This window comes from Lampetra fluviatilis, chromosome 2, assembly GCF_964198595.1.
Source record: "Lampetra fluviatilis chromosome 2, kcLamFluv1.1, whole genome shotgun sequence".
NCBI classification, from domain to species: domain Eukaryota; kingdom Metazoa; phylum Chordata; class Hyperoartia; order Petromyzontiformes; family Petromyzontidae; genus Lampetra; species Lampetra fluviatilis.
In genome coordinates this window covers 21,735,736-21,759,049 of record NC_136276.1, presented here as the reverse complement: position 1 = coordinate 21,759,049, position 23,314 = coordinate 21,735,736, and the positions used below count along the sequence as shown (strand labels likewise).

The window sequence follows — 23,314 nt, the reverse complement described above, 5'->3', positions numbered from 1 at the left end:
AGCACGCGAATATGGCTCTTCAGCCATATATAAAATTATTATTATCTGTACATGAGTAATTTATAAATGCGGATTAACAAAGTAAGCCCGAATCAATCAGCAACTGCAATTTTGTAGACAGACTCCTCCTCGCGACTTAGTAAGCACCCCACATTCACCGCACGGAGTGAACTCGTTTGAGCACCCTTTACAATTCCACTGAGGAGGGCGATTCGAGTACAGTCCATCATCGATTAGCCAACTGCTTCGGGGGGCAGAGGCGTGCCCGATGAATAAAAACCGCCGGATAATCACTAAATCGTTATTTAAAATATCTTATTTTTGCACATTCTTGCATAACATGTTTTTAGGTGTTGTGTATATGTTAGTGATTATGATGAAATAGGCATCAATAAATATACAAATAGACACGAATAAATATTCTCATGTCCAAAGCACTGGAGCCGCCACTCATTGGGTCTCCCCCATGGGGTGCATCGCGTAGGAGTGGCGGCGCTATCGAGGATATTCCACGGAAAGCGTGCAATCGCTCTTTGAGCGTTGAGTACACCTCGCAGAACAACCCGGCGCATTTTCACGCTCAAGGGGACGCGATGAAGCGGTGATCGTAAAGGAAATCCGTGAGAGAGCCCAGGTCACCGAGTGGTGCATGGCCCAGCGGGGCAGTGGCCACTAGGAGCTCGTCTTGTCGGAGTCCCAAGTCACTCGGCCTGTCTTGTGCTGCACTCACCCTGTCTCAGTGTCTCCGGCATGCCACCCATCAAAGGCCTCGAGCATCAGGCTGCGTTTGGTATTCGACGGCACGTTTTCCCAGATACGCAGCCGCAAAGCAAAGAGAGCGAGATCAGCGCAACAAAACTACGGCGGTTGTTTCCGGAATGTGGGGCATAGGATCACAGGGGGGGTACTTGATGGCCAAACGCAAATCCTTGATTCCACGTGAAAAAAAATTACTTCTTAAAATGTAAAACACAATTTTAACGTAGGAAGCAGCGGCATGGAGTAGGGAAACGTGCTTGCAAACGCAAAAGCAGCCGGGTGTTCATGGTGTGTTAGCGGTGCCCTTTGCACCCCATGTGTCTGTCAACGCTGTGTGTGCCATGAAGCTGCAGCGCTGCCTGCCGTGTTCGCTCTGTCACCAGCTGCCCTCTGCTGTCACCTCACTGTCGTGTCGTGCTGTAACCAGCTGTGCTGTCACCCCACTGCCGCGTTGTGATGTCACCAGCTGCCCTCTGCTGTCACCCCACTGCCGTGTCGCGCTGTCACCAGCTGCCCTCTGCTGTCACCCCACTGCCGCGTTGTGATGTTACCAGCTGCCCTGTGCTGTCACCCCACTGCCGTGTCGCGCTGTTACCAGCTGCCCTGTGCTGTCACCCCACTGCCGCATTGTGATGTCACCAGCTGCCCTCTGCAGTCACCTCGCTGCCTTGCCATGCATGCACACAGTTCAAGTTGAGAATTGAAAAGTGCTATTAAAGTCGCGCTATTCAAGCCACTTTATCCGAGTTCTTTTCTGTACGAGCACCAGATATGATTTCCTTGCCTTCCACATACAATGTGTTTTGTATGCGCACAAAAGCCCAGCATGTTCAGATGTCTTAATGCCACTTGAATGGCGTGGCATTGTTTACATTTATTAACAGTGTAAGTGTTAACAAACTTATTCCTAAGTTGTCATAAAAATATACTGAGTTTCTTTTTAAACATGTCATTGATTAACTTGCACAAATGAAGTGACATTGTTGGGACTTCGAATTAAATATAACAATAAACGTGTGAGAGTGCATTATTTTGGCAACTGTTTGTAATTGTTAGCGAGATGCCTGCAGCAGCATTATATTTAGCTGATTCACTAGCATAACGAGCATCTGTTTGTGTCAAAGTGAAGGTTTGGCCCACGTAAATTAAATTGCCAATAATTTCCTTTAAATAGTGTAACTTTCCTATATCTGACGCTGTCAATGCAACCTGCCATGCAAATATGAGCGTGACCCCAATTGTTCATCAGAATCAGTGCTCAGAGTTCATGGGTTTTACATATTTAGTCCTTTAGATACAATATAAGCCGCTATGTTAACCAGAGATCCATTCCCTCACAATAAAAAAGCATGAATTGTTGTTTACGATTCTGAGATCAAGACTGTGCGACCACTTGATGCCACGCCATGAGCCCATGTTGACTTGATAACCACAACAGTCACGAAACGCGACTTGGAAAATAAATCCAGTTCCCTTGTGTTGCTTATTGCCACTGAAAGCAGTCCGGATTTCTCTCTGCCAGCCGCAGCTCCTTCATGACCAACAAAGGGACCTGACAAACATGGCTAATGTACCTGTGCTCAGTAATGGCCCTCATGTATAACACACTCATCATTAATGGGGTTAGCCAAACATCCCACTGTAGGATCACAGAACTTGGACAAGTGTCGGTGCCAGTACTGGCTGCCTTGCCAAGCGCTTGTCTGTGGGTTGCCGCGCCTTCGAGCCGAACAAAGTCTGCGGCGCGTATCGAGCGCTGTGGGCGTACATCGATGTTTACTCTTTATTTATTCTGTGTGGGTATGCAGGTGGACCACTTCCAGCCGGGGGTGCATTCAAATTTCGGTGAGTGGCCGCATTGCGGCTGTTGCTGCTGCTTGGTGGTGGTGGTGGTGGTGGTGATGCGTCACCACCGCGTGGTCACGTGGTCACGTGGTCGAAGGTCTCGCCCGCAGGTCGTGTCGTGGGCAGAGCGCTCGATAGACTGCAAGGAGGGAAAGAATGTGTGGAGTGGGGGGGGGCGGTCGTTGATGTTGCCCGACGGGAGCTGAAGGAACCGCAGCTGAGACTGGGTCGCAGAGACGAGTTGGATTGCGAGAGACGTAGAAGAGGTGGAAGAAGCTGACCCACCCAGCCAATGGAACAAATAAAGAGAAGAAATGAAGTAAATTTTATAAATAGTGAAGAGTGGTCAAACAACCTCCATGGACGAACAACATGGGGAAGCCTTCATCAAACTATGGATTGACAAAGGCCTGCAAATTATTGTTTTTATGATGATCATATGCAGTAACGTATAATAACATGACTTTCAACATCCATAGATCTCTCATACATACAAGCAAACAAGCACGTGTGTGCTATATTCTTTGGGTCTTTCGGTAAAGTCACGTAGATAGGTTCAAAGAAAATAACAAAAAATAACAAAAAAACTACGACGTTTCGACCACAACACAAGCGATCATCATCAGGAAGAAAAAGGAGGGGGAAAGCTGCTGAGGCAGACTGTTTTAAAGGTTTAAAATGGGTGTAGCCCAAGGGTCATAAACGAAGTGGGCAGGGCTAGTGATGTTAATGTGAGAAATTAGCATGTTAATGGCAGTGGCTATGTTAATGTGAGAGATGAGCATGTGGATGGGAGATCGCAGAGCAGCAACGTCGAGCTCGGGGAGCGAGGTGGCTGCGTTAGTGCGGGAAATTTTACCTGTTAATGTAAAATCAGAGAGCCCAAAATAACAACTAGCATCGGAAGGTGGTAGGATGGGAACATCACAGCCAGTTATTACTTTAACTGGTTGATAACGTCCTTCCAATGATTGCTCAGTTCATACCCATCTTCTCGATTGAAGTTGTGTGTATATGTGGATGGCTTCATGAACTAACCTTTGTTGATAGCCAGTGGGTTTGCAAAGTACCTTTCGTCTTAGAGAAATCTATTTCGTGTGAGCCCAACGCATTAAAACAATGATCAGCCGCGGCCGAAATGTTCGTCCTGCTGTGTTTCAGATCTGCCTTATGTTCACGAACACGGTCCGAGACATGTCGCTTAGTTTCCCCAATGTAACTACTGCCGCAGACACCACTTAGTTTGTAGACGCCGGGGTATTTCATGTCAGGGATCATATCCTTCACAGATGGAATCAGATCACGAATTTTATATACTGTGTTAAATCGAACCTGGATCTTGTGTTTGCTCATGATTTTGGAGATCGTTTTGGTGACCCCTGCTCTGTATGGCAAGGTGATGGTTTTGATTGGGTCCTCAGATGGTTATTTCCCAACGGTTGGGGTGATAGCTTTACGGATTGTGCAGTCTGAATATCCATTCATCTTGAGAACTTGGTGTACGTGTTTCAGTTCACTGGCTAGGTGATGATGGTTGGAAATACATCGAGCTCTATGGTATGGAGTTTTAATGAAGGAATTCTTCTGGGAAGGATGGTGGTGGGAGTCAGGTTTTAGATATGCACCCGTATGGGTGGCTTTCCTGTAGACAGTGTCCCATTGAGCCGTCTGGTCTCTTTTTGATGAAAACATCCAAGAATGGTAGCTTGCCATCCTTTACCACCTCCATGGTGAATTTGATGGCTGGGTGTATGGAATTGATGTGGTTGAGGAATTGGTTCAGAGCTGGTAGGCCATGTGGCCAGATGACGAACGTGTCATCTACGTACCTCTTCCACAAGGACGGACGTAGAGTGGATGCCTGGATGGCATCTGTCTGAAATTTTTCCATGAAAACATTGGCAACAACTGGAGAAAAGGGAGAACCCATTTGGGTACCTTCGACTTGTTTGTAGAAAGTTCCATTCCACGTGAAGTAAGTATTGGTGAGGCAGTGTCTCACCAGGGCCGGTACATCAGCATTCAGTCCTTGTTGGACCAAATCTTCAATGATTGCAATGGTGTCAGGCACAGGAACTTTGGTAAACAGAGAGACTACATCGAAACTAATGAGCAAATCACCTGGACATAGTAAGATGTCCTTAATTAACGATACCAAGTGAGCTGAGTTAAGTACAGCTGAGGTGGTCTTACCAGTGAATGGTTGTAAGGTTTGGGACAGAAATCGGGGCAAGTTTGAAGGTGGGTGAGTCAATGGTGGAGACGATAGGATGGAGTGGTGTACCCTCTTTATGGATTTTTTGGTAAGCCATACAGTCTGGGTGGTCTAGCAGCAGAGGGTTTTAAATAAAACCGCTTGGTTGGTTCGATTAAAGATGTCGAATCGGTGATGATATTGTTGGTTTTCCTAACGAGGCTGTTGGTGGGATCTCTTTTAATTTTTTGTATAGCTACCATCATTAAGTAGGTCCTGAATTTTGTTATTGTATGTGGTTTTGTCCATGATGACTGTGGCATTGCCCTTGTCGGCTGAGAGGATGACGATGTCATCTCTCTTTTTTAATTGGGAAAGCTCAAAGCGGTCATCCTTACTGATGTTGCTAATAGGTGTCTTAGCGTTTTTCAGAATTGCAGCGATTTCCAATCTTGACCCAAAGAATATGAATTCCTGCAGTCACGAAAGCTGTAAGTCAAGATTTTTCACGTGTGTGCTGTTCTGTGCATCTATGGGACCGTGGGTGTGGCCCACGGTGGTGGTATTGTAGCGGTTAGCGCTTCGAAACCCGGGGACCCAAGTTCAATTCTTGCTCCATGCCAACACAAGTGACGATTATCTGAACCAGTCCTGGGCCTCCCCTAGGTCGATTCGGCTTCAAATGAGTCCCTGGTGCGGAGACAAAGGTGGCCGGGCATGGTGCTGGCCACTCACCCCCTCGTGTGCTGTGCCGGCCTTCATAGGTGGTGCTCGCTAACAGCACTTGCGCCAACAGTCTGTTTTGGTTATAAGGGGGATCTTTTTTTCATTTTACCAGGTAAGGCCCACTAAGCTATATGGGCTATTTTTCAGAAGTGACTTGGCCACAAATGCTAAACGTGGAGGGAAAAACCGGAGGAACTGGAGAAAAATCCACGCGACCACGTAAACTCCAAATATACAGCAGGCGTCAGGGTCGGGATCGAACCCACGGCCTCCTGTGTACCGAGTGAGGGAGTTAACATCTCGTCTTTTGGTGTGCTGTGTGCTGTGAACGCGAGCAGGGCTGAAGGGCGAGAAGGGCTCCATGGGCTACCCAGGACACCACGGCTCCAACGGGGAGAAGGGAGACCCGGGGCCTCCAGGTTCCCTGGCACTGCGCGGCGCACCATGCACGACACAGACTGTGCTGCTTCTTCTGCTGCTGCTGCTGTGTATTCTGGGCCTTCACCACAGGGACACCGCGGTGCTGCTGTTGAGCAAGAGGCCGTAGTCACGCTCTCCTAGAGGCGTGTGCTGTCTCGTCATTGTGCAACACCCCCAACTCCTCATCGCTCACCGCGCACACTGCTCCATCGTCAAGCAGATCCCCTGCGGGACTTTTGCCGTCCACATTGAGAATCATCCCCTCCTTCCGTTCTTGTGTCTTGTTTCCTGTTGCTTCCTGCTGATGCTGCTTTCTTCTGCTGTTGCTTCCTGCTGCTGCTACACCTGTTCTCATTTTCCCGCTGCCGTCCGATTTAGTCAAAGACCTTCCTCTCCGCGTCTTTCCATCACCCATAGCCTGCATGAATATATTCTCTCCGCCACCGCTGCCTCTTTTCATAAATACTCTCAAAGTAGCGCACGCTTTACATGGGCTAAACTCGAAGCCCCGTATTCTTAGTCACGGCTCGGCTGAGGCTCTGACCTCAGGGGAGCCGACTCAGAGCCACCGTGGAGCTTAACTTGAGAAGCTCTGAGTAAGATCCCAGCTGTGCTCAGCATTGGTCCCATGATGTTTGATATAAAAATTGTTTTTATTTATTCATTTGTATTATTCCGTTTTTTTTTATCTGTGTTATGTCTGTCACGGAAACGGTGTGTGATTTTTATTGATGAAACCCGACTTCAGAGCTTCTTAGCCCACAGGGTTCTTCAAAAGAAACTGAACTGAGGCCGAGCCCGAGCCAAGCCATGGCCGAGCCGCTCACCCACGTGACTTTGAAACCGAGCGAGCGGCTCAGGCCTGAGCTGATCCTGAGATGGCAGTGACGCAGTTTAACTCACCTTGGCGATGTTTGTTCCAGGGGCGCCCGGATCCATCACGAACATAGCACAGCTTGCCGGGATCAAGGTAAGGGTCTTTGGCTGCGTCGTCTTATAGTAGGCTCAGTGCAGTACAATGTTTCGCGGTGCGATGCTGTATTAAACGTTATGATGTGAAGATTCTTAGGGACATCAGTTCCCAAAACTATGTAGTCGTAATTTTTTGCATTTGTTATCGTGTTGTTTTTTTCTCATTTACTGTACGTCCAGTATAAGGGTACTTAAAAGTTGCTCAACTGCAGTTCACTCAACATAAGCCTCCCATTAACATGTAGGCTTTCGTAACCAATATTTTCCGTAATAGGGTTTTTGGGTTAGATAGCATAAATATAAATGCGTCTTGACTTAAAGCTTTCGTGACTGCAGGAATTCATGTGCTTTGGGTCTTTCGGTAAAGTCACGTAGATAGAAAAATAATGTAAAAAATACGACGTTTCGATCGCAACACAAGCAATCGTTCTTAGGTGAAAAAATATTTTCGACGAGCTTTGTGGCTCGTCGGATTTCTCGAGGGTAAATAAAGATTCCGATCGATTGCGATCCTCTGTGCCCTCGACTGCAGGGGGAGCGCGGCGAGTCTGGCATGAAGGGCGAGCCTGGCACGGTGGTCTACGGGGACTTCCCTCACGGGATTCCCAGCGTCCCCGGGCCCCCAGGCATCCCAGGAAGGCCGGGACTCGTGGTGAGAGATGCCGCCCTGTTGAGAATGCTCACTCACAGACGTTCGGCAAGGGGCAGCATCACCAAAATCGAATGACAAGTCGCGCCGGCAATCGGCCGCTTTTCTGTTGTTGTTGTGATGTGCTAAAGCAGTATTGGTGGCGAGTGTGTGGTGAGTGCTTATGAGGAAGTATACCCTGCTGTGAACGGTGACGATTTGCCTACGATGCATTAGCGCGCCCTTGCGCACGTCCAGGGTATGCACTCATTTACCTCGAGGAGCTGTAACTCCCCTTGAAAATGTAAACGTTAGACCTTTTCTTAACGCTTTCATCACTGATAGCCTACACGCAGAATGATGTCTCGCCTGCATCGTTACCTGTAAATATGTAGTCTACAATAGAAACAGCTAAGACGATTAATTGCTTTCAGTCTCTTGGTTTACATTCTATGAAATTAGTATTAAATCATGGTTGCTAAGCGCAGGTTCAAAGACCGAAAATGCCTGGTGGGCAGGAACAAACGGCACTATCAAAGTTCTAATAGACAAGAGTTAACACGTTTCTTGGTTGAGCAAGGTTATATGAAGTCAGGGAAAGAGACGGTAATTGGAGGAGGACATTTCTAAAGTGGAGCAGTACGAGGGTAGAAGCAGAGAGAAGTGAGGCGGCCTGCAGTGTGGTGAGTGGGTGGGTGGATGGGTGACTGAGTAGGTGAGTGAATGGGTGGGGGAGTGAGTAGGTGTCTAAGTGATAGTGTTGTAGGAGAAGCGGTGGCACAGTGATTAGCATATTGCGACCCGAGTTCGATTCCTGCTCATGGCCAACACCAGTGATTATCTGAACTATTCCTGGGCCTCCCCTAGGTCGATTCAGCCTCAAATTAGTACGTGGTACAACGTGTAAACATCGCCACGCGTGAGACGAAGGCGGACGGGCATGGTGCTGGCCACCCACAACCTCGTGTGCTATGCCCTCCTTCGTAGGTGCTCGCTAACAGCACTTGCCCCAAGATTCTGTTAAGGTTTCTGGGGGGATCTTTGGGTGAGGTGAGTGGGTGAATGAGTGGATGAGTGGGTTAGTTATTATCACGTGCAGTGTAGTGGTTGAACACAGTGTGGATCAGACAAATAAGTCGTGTCTATCGAGTCCTCAGCATGGGATTAGGAATCGAGGAGTGACGTTCATGGGAGCAGTTGCCATGGTCATGGCAAATGGACATGCCAAGACCACGCCTCGCGGTTTGCACACACAAACCCACAACGCTTACCCAATATTTGAGTGGTTTGCCAAACATCTTGTTTTCTAATATTCCAGCTCGACACCCACGAATAAGTTTCAGCTTGAAGCTAACCCAGTTGCTGCACTCGTGCACTGAGAGAATGTTAAACACGCCACGGGTGGACAGATTGAATGGTTTATGCACATTATGTGCAACACGCCCATGCAAATCTTAATCTATATATATAACAGGCAAATTTGTGAATATGTGTGTCTGTTTGAAATGTTTAGCATACTTCCCGACATGCAACAAACTTGAAATTTGGCATGTGGGTAGCTTCGAGACTGTACATAATGCTAAAAGTCTAAAAATAGACTTTTGTAATTTGGGGAGGCGGGGTGGCACAATAATGGATATATTTTTCACGGCAAGGGAGCGGTGACGTCACATCTGTGATGTCACCCGCACGCGGCAGCGTCACGCAGTGTGCCTGCTGACGTCACGCATCCCCCACCCTCCGCGTAGGCCGTGTGATAATTCAAGACAAGAATCCAAGTCTCGGGCGAAGCCGGGTAGTAAAGCTGGTATTTGTATAGAGCGGCCTCACTCAAGGCGCTCTGCGACAATGCTTACAAAGCGGTGACAGATAGGAATGACGTAGATGGCGGGGGTGTGCCACAAGGATTGAGGAACAAGTGACGGCGATAGAGAGGTGCTTAGGAATGACGACAGGGCAGAGGAGGGGATGGGAAGGAGTGGAGGGGCGGGAGAATGTGACAGCGCTGACTTGGTGTGCTTCATCGGCAGGGCCCCAAGGGAGACTCGGTGGTGGGTCCGAGTGGCCCCCCGGGCAGCGCCGGCCCCCCTGGATCTCCGGGATACGGCTACGAGGGGCCCCAGGGCAGGCCAGGCCCCCCTGGGCCTCCAGGGCCCCCCGGCGGTCAAGGACACACCTCGCCAGGTATTCTCACAGTGATCTGATGCCTGCTGCTGAATTTTTGGAGTTTGCGGCGTCTCTCTTTCCCCGTGGTGGTCGCATGGATTTTTTTCCGGGCCTTCCGGTATTTGCCTCCGTATCACACGTTTAGGCTGCCATAAATTTCCACATGATGATGAGCCACTTTGTTGAACTATCAATTGTGGCCAGGTCTCTTCTGAAAAGAGCTATATAGCTCAGTGGGGCTTACCTGGTAAAATAAGAAAAATAGTTTCATAAATCTGGTAATCCACCAGCGTGTAGCAAGCGTGAATCTGCTGACGAGACCCATAAATTCAAAGCTGCTCCAAAGTTCGCTGACTTAAACATATGCTGCTGCATAATATTGGTCTGGAAAGCCAATAGGCAGATGGACTGAAACATATTCAGGTATCCCTCGATTTACAAAAGGGATGCCTTCAAAACACACACGTAAAATTACATTGTGTAAACCAGAACGGCTTTTCAATTTAGTAAAAAATATTTGGGATGTTTTTTGCACAGTCATTCCGACTCTACTCCTAACATTTTCGCGAAAAAAGAATAATAATAAAGAACATGAATATTGAAACGATTGAATAATAATTAATTTAAAACACCAACAAAATTAAAATTTTCAAGGAACTCCTTCATGCAGATGTGCTGCGTGTAGGAATCTCTGTAAAGGTGATGTGGAGGCGTCGCTGTTGCACTTCAGGGGCACCGTGACGCTGTCGCGGATGGCTGAGGCAGCCTCCCGGGTGCCTCTTGTTTGACGATCTCGTGGTGCGTGGCCGCAGTGAAATTTCGTTCAAGCGGAAATTCGATTTCGTTAATCAAAAAAAAAATTGTCCAGAATGCTGCTTATATATACACACACACACAGAAGAGATGCGCAGTTGCCTGGGCTCGTTGGCGACCTATGCGAGAGAGTGACCCTGCTGCCCACGCTGCTTCCCCCCCCCCCCCCCCCCCCCCGTGCGCTCTCTCTCCCAGGAGGCTCCGGTCCCAGCTACGTCCTCCAGGGAGCGGTGGGGCCCCCCGGGCCACCAGGACCCGCCGGCTCCTCCAGCGGGGTGCGTGACGCACGCACGAACTCACGCCGACTGTCGCAGTTGCAGATAACGCGGCCTCTAGGCTGGGTGACACGGTGGAGTGGGATGGGGTGGGGGCTTCTACTCTGAGCCAAAACTGCTTGGGTTGACTCCTAGGATCCAACTTGAGATTAAGCCGCACTCTGATGTGTCGGGGCGCCATGGCGGCGAGATGTTTTCTGCCTCATGGGTTTGATTCTGACCCTGACACCTATATATTTGGAGTTTGCATTTTCTATCTCCCTGCGGTTGTGTGGATTTTTCTCTGGGTTCTCCGGTTTTTCCCCTCCACATTTAGATACATGGCGCTAGAGCCACTGCTTATCGCTACGGCCACCGCGTTCCCCTACGGCCACCGTGTGCCCCTACGGCCACCGCGTTCCCCTATGGCCATCACGTTCCCCTACGGCCACCGAGTTGCCCTATGGCCACAGCATGCTGCTATAACCACGGCGTTCCGCTTTAGCCACCGCGTGCCGCAATAGCTACCGCGTGCCACTGGGCCGTGCTGCAGGTGACGATAACGAACTCCGTGGAGGCCATGCTGCAGACGTCGCGAGCCACGCCGGAGGGCGCGCTGGTGTACGTGCGCGAGACGGGAGACGTCTACATCCGGGTGCCCGGGGCGTGGAGGAAGTTACAAGTGAGGCCACACGCACACACTTGTGATTATGATTCCACACAATCAGGAGAACAACTTTAACCAAACTAAGGCAAACAAGCAAGCCAACCATGGACTGCCGTTTGGGTGGTTGGGGCACGCTGGCGTGCGAATCTACGCGTCGCATGCTGTATTTCCACGGCCATTGGAAAGCAGGCCCTGGCCCTCCTGGGTAGTTCCAAGCAGGCCCAACGCGACTCAGAGAGGCCCAGCACCGCCAGAGCCGTAAGAATCCTTGGCCTCGGCCCCCACCGTCCCTCTGACCCGCGACCCTCCCCGTCTGCGATGTGTGAGTGGAAAAGCAATATTTAAAGTAATTCTCTAACAACGTTTATCAAGGCCATGGCTTCGTCTAGAGCAGGGGTCGGCAGCCTGCGGCTCAGGAGCCGCAACGCGGCTCTTTAAGGACCGCTTCGTGACTCGTTACTTATTAAGGTCTACCACAGTCTCGTATTCCCATGCATTGTGGATCTTGAGATATTGATACTCTTAGGTTTTTTCGGTAAAGTCACGTAGGTAAAAAAAATAAAAAATAAAAATGAAAATAACTCAATTAAATCACGACGTTTCGGAGGCAACACAAGTCTCCGTCTTCAGGTGGGACCGTTACAGCTAAGTTTACTGTATCAAGTGAAGAGAAATCCAAGAGACAAGATCTTAAATACTGGTTAAGGGGAGGAGAGGAGCTTATCTAAATGTGGCAGTCAGGACTGGGAGGGTGGGGGGGCGGGGCTAGAAGGGGGAGGTGGGCGGGGCTAGAAGGGAAGGTACAAGTGAAGAACCTCCACAGGGGTTACGGCCGATGTTGGCTGCCAAAACCAAAATAGCAGCACTGTTAAACGCTTGGGATGTCAACAATTCGGTAAAATAGACTAGTACCTGTCAAATAAGATGGTACAAATATGCGTAGTTAAATATTTTTTACATGGTTAATAACATCTTTCCAATGATTGCTCAATTTGTACCCATCATCACGGTTGAAGTTATGTCTGTGTTTGTATATCTGGATGGCTTCGTGGACAAACCTTTGATGGTAGCCAGAAGGTTTGCAGAGCACCTTGGTCTCGGAAAAGGCAATATCATGAGAGCCCACAGCGTTGTAACAATGATCGGCAACGGCGGGAGACTCAGTTTTGCCGTGTTTCAGATCTGAATCTACGCGTCACACGCTGTATGAATTGAGATATTGAGTTTTTTTTACCGATTTCAAACAAAAAATGTCCCTTGTTATTTTGGTTGCGAACACCCTGGTTTAGACGGTTAAAAATGAACAACCAACGCTGCCGTAAGCTTCTGCCGTTGTTTTAAACGAGAGACAACCAGAAGGTTTGAACGAGCGGGCGGCCGACAACCGCGGATCACGCATCTCACTTCCACGTTGAACCCCGCGACATCCCAACGAGCTCCTGCCACTGAATTCACGTCGTGTTTGTCACAACAACAACAAGTGCTGTCCGCACCGTTGCCGGGGTGGGTTGCAGGCCCTGGCTGCAGCTCACGGTGGTTGGGGCCATAGCGGAGGGACGATTTTGCGACGCGATTTTCTTTTTTTTTGCTCCGATTTTTATTTGTTTTCATCCCCGTACATGTCATTTGTTTTCCTCTTTGTCATGTTGGTGGCCCAGGTCACTCTGGCGAGATGTTAACTACCTCGCCTGGTATACAGGAGGTTTGTGGGTTCAATCTCAACCCTCACGTCTGTATACAGTGTTTGGAGTTTGCGTGTCTCTCTCCCCGTGGTAACGTGGATATTTCTCTGGGGTGCTCACGTTTTTTCCTCCAAATTTTGAAACTTGTATTTAGAGTATTTGGCTGCTATACATTTCCACTTTATTGCGCTATCATTTGTGGCCAAGTCGCATTTGAATTAAAGCTTGAGTTCTCACCCTGGTTACGCAAAACGAGCTGGCTGCAGGGTGATATAAGAACGGCATTGTGATCAACTTGTGCCATTGAATGCATCTATAAACTGTTGTAGTTTTGATTAAAAATAAGAAAATGTTTTTACTCTTTCTGGCAATAAAACTAGCGTTAAGATGTTCAAACACCAAATAGAAACCCTTTCCAAAAAGAAAGTCTGCATTATCCACACGTACTTGTAGCAAAACATGAAAACAAACACGCTCTGATAATATTTGCATCGTCTTTGAAACTGATTGGTCTACACCAGAGACAGCCTCTTTATGGCCTTGACTCTCCAGTGTTAGACCAGAGAACGCCAAAAGGCGAACAGCGCAAAGACAATGCCGGTATCAGAACACTTAGAGCTCGGGTCGAGTGGTTAGGCCAATCAATGTTGTAGTGGCGTGATGTGTGTCGTGTAATCTTCGTCTTTGTCATCGTCGTTGTTGTTGTTGTTGCAGCTTGGAGACACCATTGCCATCCCTGGCAGCAACACCCACGTGAGTCACCCGTTGCTCCCCAGACCATCGCGATTCCCTTCCCCTGCTCGTGGCACGTTGCCACTAGCAGTGGGCCGCGTGCAGTCTGTGGGTCTCTGCGTGAGTCTGTAGGTCTCTTTGTGAGTCTGTGGGTCTCTGTGTGAGTCTGTGGGTCTCTGCGCAAGTCCGTGGCTCTCTGTATTAATCTCTGGGTCTCTGCGCGAGTCTGTGGGTCTCTGCGTGAGTCTGTGGGTCTCTGTGTGAGTCTGTGGGTCTCTGCGCGAGTCTGTGGGTCTCCGTGTGAACTCGTGTCCACTGTGGGGTTCACACCCGCTGTGCTCTGAAGCCAGCGGCTGGATCCACAACCTGGACATTGATTTATAGTTGTTACTCAACTCGTATCGATACGAAAGAAGATGAAGAACGCAGAAATGAGTTTGAGCTGCACATTGCAGCTGCACTTTGATTTGACTTGCTTAGGGGTCACATCACCGCCGCCGTGACCGAGTGTTTGTTTTCCACCCAAGGCTCGTCTGCCCCAGAGCGAGGTGGTGCAACTGAACCCCCAGCCAGCGTGGCCTCCCCGGGCACCCAGATACCACAATGGACACAAGGTACGCAGCGACGGCGGACTGCTCACACTCGAAGCTGTCTCCACTCAGGGAGGGGAGCCCCGTGTACATGGGAGGAAGAACAGCCCGAGAGATAAACGCAGAGACACACGGAGAGGGGCACATGGAGAGGGATACATAAGCATGCAGAGACGGAGAGACGCAGAGAGCTAGACCAGTTACTATGAACTAAAAAACTATTCACTTTCTTTTTATTTTATCAGGTAAGGCCCACTGAGCTATATAGCTCCTTTTCAGAAGCAACCTGGCCACAAATGATAGGCCAACGAAGTGGTTATCAACATGTGTACATTTATAGCAGATAAATACTCTCAACGCATTTTTCAAAATGTGGAGGGTCAAACCGGAGGACCCCGATAAAAATCCACGTGACCCACGGGGAGAGAGACATGCAAACTCCAAATATACAGGCGTCAGGATGGGGATCGAACCCATGACCCTCATGTGTACCAGGTGAGGTCGTTAACATCTCGCCACCCTTACACAGAGAGAGGAACATGGACAGATACGGAGACAGAGAGGGGAGGTCACAGAGACGCGCAGAGGCACATGGAGAGACACAGAAGGACACAGAGCAACAGACAGAGATAAGTAGAAGAGAGGCAGAGAGATATTTATAGACAGACGGACATGCCATCCAGAGTGGGGGGCGAGCTTGCGGGGGGAGAGGGACAAAACGGATGAATTTACCAAGGTGGGCCTCACACAAAAGAGAGTCCCACGTTAGGCCAGTTTGTGGCATTCTGCCCTGAGTCTTCATGAACCTCTGGGCTGCCCTGGAGGCAGGCACAATCAGGGACAGCCACTCAACACCCATTCACCACACTGCACGTCACAAACACTCCCCTTGCCGCATCTTCCCCTCGCACTGCTCCACTCTGGCATTCACTTCCCTCGCGCCTGTACTCGACGACTGTGCTCAACTCCTTGTTCAAGTCGTTCTCACGGCTCGCTTCGCGTGCCCCCCTCTCCACCCTCCCGTGTGCCATTGCCGTGCCAGCAGCTCCACCTGGTGGCGCTCAACAGGCCAATGACGGGTGACATGCACGGCATCCGCGGCGCAGACATCCTGTGCTTCCAGCAGGCGCACGCGGCCGGCCTGCAGGGCACCTACCGGGCCTTCCTCACCTCCCACGACCAGGACCTGGCGGCGGTCGTGCGCAGGGCCGACCGCAACAGCGTGCCCATCGTGAACCTCATGGTCAGGCTTCCTCAGGGCCCCCCCTCTCTCTCTCTCTCTTCCCTGCTCCACTGCCTTCACCCTGAGCTCTCATTACTCTGATAGCGCTTGTCTTTGTGCTGTACGCCTTTTGGTGTCATCTGGTCTAACACCGTTTGAGACGAGGCTCGAAAGAAAGCTGTCTCTGGTGTGGACCAATCAGTTTCAAAGACAATGCATATATTATCAGAGTATGTTTTTTTTTGCATCCTGACCACAAACAATGTGGTTAATGCAGACATGATTCCTTGTAAAAGGTTTCAGTTTGGTGTTTTAACATCTTAACACCTGTTTTGTTACCAGAAAAAAAGTGGAAAACCTATTCTCATTTTTTGGTACTGGCAAAGGAGGTCCCATGATGGTGGTGAGATGTTAACTCCCTCGCCTCGTATGCAGGATGGCTGTGGGTTCGATCCTGACCCAGTGGTCGCGTGGATTTTCGTCTGGGTCCTCCGGTTTTTCCCCTCCACATTTCGAATTATGTGCTTATTCGGCTGCTATAAATTTCCAAATGATGAAGCTACTCGTTGAGCTGTCATTTGTGTCCAGGTCTCTTCTAAAAAAAAGAGCTACATAGCTCAGTGAGCCTTACCTCGTAGAATAAAAAATAGTTTATAATAGTAAAAACTTGTGCTGTGCCCCTTGCTCCATTGCCATCAGCTCTGCATCTCAGCGAATGTGCGTTAGTACTTTAAGTGTATGATGGAGAACCTCCGTGGGCCAGGTTGCTTTTACGTTTTGCAAAACAGATTTAACGAACGAACAGGGTGATACAAAGTGCCGTTCAGTGTTGACGTCCACAGTGCACGTTGAAAGCCAGTGAAACACGTGACACTTTGGTCAATGTTTTTTCTTGCACAAATGGAAAATTAAAAACTCTCCAGTGTGTGACTGTGGCCATCCAGAAGAGGCCCTACAACGTATAACGACGCAATGCCCGGTCCACAAATACGAAGGAGATATCAGAGCGGCGATGATGATACACTACTCCGCTTGCTCCTGCCACGGTTGTCTGGCTTCACCACCTGAATGTGAAATTTAAGTCGTTGTTCTGCATCTACATCAGCAGCCGTACGAAAGAAAGAGAATGCCATTGGTTGCTATGGGGGGAGATCTTCAATTCCAGAATGGAATTTGCAGGGATCGAATCGTTGTGACCATGCCTGTAGCTACCTTTTGATATTGTGGGTATTACTCACGATTCGTGATTAGCTTAGTTGGGGTTTGATCGTGTAGTTTAACTTTAGCGCTCCACTGCCCGACAGAGTCAATCAAATCAAGTCACGGCATGGGCAAATATCCCGGATGAATTGGTTTTTCAGTGAACTGGAGGAAAAAACAAGCAAAATATGTTTGACAATTGTACTCGGCGCTCGGTGGAGATTACATCCGGCATCATCGTATACATGAAGTCAACCCTTGTTAATTCGACACGTATGCGGCTCTGGCCTTGCCGAATTATTCAATATTCCGAATTATGTACAATGATGCTCCCCAGTGCCTCCTGCCCCAATTAAAAAAAAATTGTTTTCGAAATTCTTTGCACACCATACGCATTGACACACTCGCATCCATTCCATCCAAAACTTTGTATTTGTCTCGCGGACTAAGGGATTTATACTACAGTTCCGTTCTATTACGTCTTGATGTAGGTGTAGACAACATGTCTGCGGGGGTTGGCTTGCACAGAGTGCGCAAACAAGGTAAAGTCCAAAGCGACGACGGGTCCGCACCGACGCTGACCACGTGCGCCGCCACCAGACCGAGTCGTTGTTTTGGTCGTGGCGTGCGGCGTCACTCCACGTGCATGCCGAAAGTGGACCATTCGGTACGGCAATTCGGCTCATGGTGAACTACTAATATACTGTGTATATGCCGAAAGCGCAGCTGTGTCCAATTATCCCCCATTATCCCCAATTACGAATGATCAAATACAGAAATAACGACGTTTTACTGTAATGTTGCATTCCTTTCATCTGCACGTGTTTATATATATGTATTGGGTTTATTTGCCTTGAGTGGTCGTGTAACATTTCCCAATGCAAGTTGCATTACCCGGCAGTGAAACATCGGCACTGACAGTGTGTAGTGTAGCGGTTAGCGCGCTGCGCTACGAACCCAGCGAACCCGTGGTCGCTCCCTGCTCACGACCAACACCACTGACGATTGTCTGAACCGGTCCTGGGCCTCCCCTAGGTCGACTCGGCCTAAAATGAGTACCTGGTGCGGTGTTTAAACATCGCCACTCGGGAGACAAAGGCGGCCAGGCCGTGCCGGCCTTCGTAGGTGCTCGCTAACGGCGCTTGCCTCAACAGTTTGTTAAAGGCGATACGGGATTTTCTTTGTTTTTTGCCATGCAGGGACAGAAGCTGTTCCAGAGCTGGGAGAGCCTGTTCGACGGCTCCAATGGCAACTTCGACACCAGCATTCCCATCTACTCCTTCGATGGGACAAACGTGCTGAGCGACCCTCGATGGTGGGTGCTGTCTGTGCGTGCATGTGAGACGTGGTGAGCTGCGGGTTCTGCGTGTGCGCCCCTCGTAGTGCAACGCGTGGGCGATGCGCGGTTGGTTGAAGAGCTCTCGCTCGGAGTCACCTGCAGTATGTACGTCGAACTTATTTCGCGTCGAACGTAGCCAACCATGCTAGTCGAAGGTTCGGGGGAAGAACAGCAAACTAAAGACAAAAAGCAGCTCTAAAGAAATGAGTTTTCAATCTACATTTGAAACTGCATATCTCTAGTGGCCTCCAAATATCGGAAGAGCACTGCAGACGGCCGCAGAAGCGCATCTGAAAGTGCGCGATGCAGTGACCATTTTTGTTCGATGGTTAGCCAGACGCCGCTACGAGGATGACCGGAGTTTGCGTGATGCTTCATACTGCTTGACGAGATCGGCAAGGTAACGTAGTAACAATAAATAATACAAAACTTCCCTCGATTGTGCTGACCGCGGGTCCCCCGTCTCCCTGCCACAGGCCACAGAAGATGCTGTGGCACGGATCGGACAGCAGCGGCAAGCGGCTCATGACGAGCCACTGCTCATCGTGGCGTGTGGGCGACACGTCGGGCAGCCCCGTGGGCCAGGCCTCGCCGCTGCAGCAGGGCCGCCTGCTGGAGCAGCAGGCGTACAACTGCAACAGCCCCTTCGTGGTGCTGTGCATCGAGAACAGCTCCGTGCAGCACGCGCGCCGGCGCCGCTAGCCACGGGGGAACCGGGCCCGGCATTGCGCCCGTGGCGCTTTCTCACCTCCAGCCATACCCCCACCTTCCCCGAGTGCCCCCAGGGCCCCCCCCTCCCCCCCGGTTTCCGTGCTCCGGCGCGAGGAACGGCCGAGTCTAAACGCGCGTGGCCGTTCTGACGCTGTGCGTGTGAAACCTGCTGCATCGTATCGGAGTGATTGCCTTCTGCTTAAGTGAGGAGTTTTATATTTAAAAGGAGTAACCTGGTCCCAGCCAAGGCAGCGTCAGCGTGGCATGTGGATGGGTTGCAGTTACTGTGCCTTTAGTTCTCAGTAGATGAGAGTAATTCTCTCCCGACTCTCGCCCCAGCGATTCGGAAGCGTCGGAAAGGTTCCAGCTGGGTGCAACATCTCGTCCACGAACGGCCCCTTGGGATTATAGTAAGCGCCGTTCCACGTTCACAACTTTCACCGGCGAAACGTAGCGTCCGTTTGGGTCGCGGTGGCCTCCCAAGTGCTTTTTTGTATCTCACGGGTGCTTTCTTTTTACAAGCGGTGAACATCATCGACTCTCGCTCCAGGGTCCTTTTTTTATTGTTGTAGCAATGCAGCAACGCATGTTAATCAAAACAACAGATGCCTGTCAAACTGTTTTTTTTTCCCGCGTGCCGGAACGACGCACGCAAACGCTCGCCTTGACGCTTCGCCACATTTAGTTTGAAGCGTATTTCACCCGTCACGATTGGCATGTCCAACGGACGCTTCAGTTACAACCACGCGATGGCTCCCAACCGAGCTGCGCTTGGGATCGAAACACAAAGCAGCAGGGGGTTGCAAGGGAGCAGTAGGCAAGGAGGATGGGGGGGGAGATGATGATGACGACGACGACGTGCCCTGGGGCAAACGACGTACATTCGAGTGACGGGTGGAGGAGTGAAGACCGGCTGACCGACCGCCCCCCCCCCCCCCCCCGAGCGTTGCGTAACAGAGTCCGTCAAGGTTGTTATAACGGTGGCCGTCAGGGGATGCCACGCGAATTCTGAGCCCACCGATGGGTCGGTTCGGAACGACGTTGTTCGGAACGACGTTGGGCGACCGTTTTGAGGGGCGGGGCTGGAAGTCGTCCCCCCTTACCACCTCACTGAGTCTCGCCCATCGTTCACAATGGGGGCTACTACTGTAACGATACCCTTCATCGGCAATGTTAACCCGTTTTCAATTAAAACAACAACAAACCTTTAATGTGTGCACTAAGTAACTATGCAGTTTGTATCCACGATGTCGCTGTTTGCTAGTAGTAGTAGTCGTAGTGAAAGCGGGCAGATTCTGCTGTGCCATTTCACTCATTTGTAATAATAACCGACGTTTAAACCACGGCTCTTTTGCGGGCAAATTCTTCTCAATAGTAAACACGGGAGATGAAGCACAACGACTAGAACGGCAATGGCTCTCTCCCTCGACGAACTCTCGGCTCAAGAGGCCACGGCAACTGGCCCTCAATGAGGCGTCCTAAGCAAAGCCTCTGAAGTCTAAACGGACTCTTGCCTCGTACAATAATAATGATGATGATGAATCAGCCTTGGGGGTGACGCCGCACGTGGCCTCCAAGCGCACAAAAGTGGGCGCACAATGGCCCATCGTGTGGTTGAAACGCTTTGACCGCGTCAATGAGAGAGAGAGCGAGAGAGCGCTGGTAACTCGGCAAGCAGAGCCTGCTGCGTGGTGCTTGGTGTCACGTAGTTCGACAACGTTTTACCGTGCTCCTGTTGACAGAATGACCCCCCCTCCATCTCTCTCTCTAGAGCTCTACGATATATACAAACAATGTTCTTTGTTAATCCTGTAATGGCCATGTTTGCTTCGAGCTATTGGAAGCTGCTGCTTTTTTTTTATTGACAAAGCATGCAATGTCTTGACTCTGGAGCTTGTTACAATATCTGTGCGACGGTGCCGAGTGGCCGTGTCGAGACACGTAGCGGTGCCTCGCCGCTCCCTCGCTCGCCCTTCGCAGTGTTACCGTCCAAGCCCCCCTAGCGCTCAGACAGGTGGTGGCATCAGCCACATCGGCAGCAGCGGTCGTAGCGTGCGCGCATGCAGATGGGGGGTGGTGGTGGTGTCGTCCTTGGCAGCAGCAGCAATAGCAGCGAACGCACAACTTCCCAGCATGGCACGAGCGCGCGTGTGCCACACACGGGAGGAGGATCAGGAGGGGGGCCCATCACCGCCAATGGGTGTCGACGCACTCTCTCGTGTCTTGTTTTCACCATCGCGTGAGCCACTAGAAATGGGCCCTCTCCCCTGCTAAGGGGGCGGAGGCGGCATCGAGTTTTGGGCGCAGCGCGTAGCCTTGCTTTGAACTTAGTAGGTCAGTGTTGTTCGTGTCAATGCATTGTGGAAACGTTCTGCAGAGTGCGGACGTTTGGTCAACACAGCCCTGGCTTTGCGAAAGCTTACTTTTGTTTTGTGCATTGGAGCATTTTCTGATGAAGTATTTAAAGGAAATGCGCACACATTGTCAGAATGATTTGTAATGAATGAAATGTCAAAGCTTCCTGTATGCCAAAGATGCCATAGCCTTGCATGGCCATAGCCGTTAGCGTCTCAGCTGCTGCAGTGAATCTCCTACAAACCGGGTAGTGATTGACCAGAGATGGCGTTTTTAAGTAAAATTCAATAAAATGTTGGTAATTTCTCATTTATATAAACATGCATATATCACGAACAGTTTTGAATACTTTTATAAAGCTAATTAATGATTCATGTTTTTAGAGAGAATAATTTTAACCACTATTTCTAAAATCAAAGGGTAGAGTATGTGTTATGCGGGCTCTTTCCATGGATATGTCGACATCACATCTGGTTGTCGGTAACATAGATAATTTCTCCACGTAGGGGGGGGAGCTAATGTCGAGGCAGACCAACTGTCACTGCTGATAGAAGGGCAGCCCACATCGGTGCTGTACACGGGAATATAGATTTCCGATATCATGACGCATTTTGATCGTTAGAAACGACCATGCTTTTATGGAAAAAAAACCTGGCCACAATTATTTAATCTGAGAATGAAGTAATTTTTACACTTTTCATTCTAGTTCATATTTCATGCAATTATTATAATTTTATTCACAATAATTTTCTCCCTTTAAATATTCGTGTAAACGTCAGTATTCACATTCAGCAGGGGATTGATCATGGCTGGTGGCGATAATGATGATGTTGATAAACTCTGGTAGTAGCTTGGGCTGTGGGAGATCTGTCAGTGTCTCTCCCATGGAGCAACACTGGCCCAATACTGGCGCAATACTGGCCCAACACTGGGCCCAACACTGGAAACCAGAGACTAACCTGGGCTTCCCACCTCAGTGCACGTGGCGTTTACATGTTGCCTAAAAGCGTGATCTGTCACTCAGGACAAACGCCACTTTTGGTCAAACCCACTTTTAAACGTCCGGTTATCTCGCGTACGTTTTTGTAGCTTTTCATTTAATATAATCACTGTCTCATAAAATGGTCAGTTTAGTGTCGGATTGATCAACCTGAAAAGGCATTTATCAGCAGTGACTTGATCTCACGAAAGTGACAACCGACTTCATGGAAAAGCCTGTGGGTGCGAGTTAATTGGGTCACATGGACCTCTTAGGATTAATCAACGTAATTCGCGAGCGTGTAGGTCGTAGTGAAATTGGTAAGGCAATATTACATTGACATCTAACTTATTGACATGGCGGTTCTGAATTAATGCATGGAAATTGGTCAAATGTACTTTTTATATTGAGCATAAAAATTAATTCCAAGCAATGCCTCAACGTAGGTGGATGCATAATGCAGAAGGCTCACATACAGACGTGCATTTTAAAGGTTTTCTGAGGCTTACAGCTGAGGGTTTTATTTATTCAGATGTATCGCTTGAAAAATTAATTGCCCATTAAGTGTTATATTTTTGTATTTTGCTGCTTATTTCAACTAGGCTCTTTTCGGTTGTTTTTTTCCCCCTGTGTAAGTGAATGGTGCTACTATTGCTTGCTTCGCAACATTAGGAATTGGAACGCAGCCACAATGAAAGCGCTGCCATTGCGCAGCAGTCGTGCTGCCTCATCCAGGTCAGATGTCACGTCAATTTTTTGTTATTGTTGAAAGCCTTCGCTCATGTACCTGTTCCTGTAACGTCGCACAGTAAACCATAAACACCACTTTCTCGTGTCCGCTTGTTGAACGTTAGACATGAAGTGTTGTCACTTGGAACGTACCCTCCAACTTGCCTGTAAACCTTCAACTTACAAGTGGACCACCTCGTAGCGCAGTGGGACCACACTCGTAGCGCAGTGGGACCACACTCGTGTTGCCCGCTGCTCCTCCCCTCGGTGTAGTAAGTCAATATTGTACTGGTAGGAACCTCCTGGTTACACCAGCCCACAGGGGATTATT

General features: G+C 49.5%; 1 protein-coding gene across 8 annotated transcripts in view; it reads left to right on the top strand.

The window, feature by feature from the left end:
* LOC144944131 (uncharacterized) overlaps positions 1-23,079 on the top strand; it is a 290,632-nt gene extending 267,553 nt beyond the window's left edge. For 7 of the 8 annotated variants that reach the window (XM_078872236.1, XM_078872237.1, XM_078872233.1 and 4 more), the window contains 12 exons: positions 2,568-2,604; positions 5,863-5,943; positions 6,868-6,914; positions 7,449-7,568; positions 9,575-9,728; positions 10,719-10,798; positions 11,331-11,459; positions 13,841-13,879; positions 14,386-14,472; positions 15,491-15,691; positions 18,070-18,185; positions 18,686-23,079. In XM_078872236.1, coding sequence (XP_078728362.1) covers positions 2,568-2,604; positions 5,863-5,943; positions 6,868-6,914; positions 7,449-7,568; positions 9,575-9,728; positions 10,719-10,798; positions 11,331-11,459; positions 13,841-13,879; positions 14,386-14,472; positions 15,491-15,691; positions 18,070-18,185; positions 18,686-18,911 — 1,317 coding nt within the window. In that variant the 3' untranslated portion in view covers positions 18,912-23,079. The remainder of the gene's footprint in view (positions 1-2,567; positions 2,605-5,862; positions 5,944-6,867; positions 6,915-7,448; positions 7,569-9,574; positions 9,729-10,718; positions 10,799-11,330; positions 11,460-13,840; positions 13,880-14,385; positions 14,473-15,490; positions 15,692-18,069; positions 18,186-18,685) is intronic. The other variant, XM_078872222.1, reaches the window with a different exon arrangement.
* Positions 23,080-23,314: the final 235 nt, after the last annotated feature.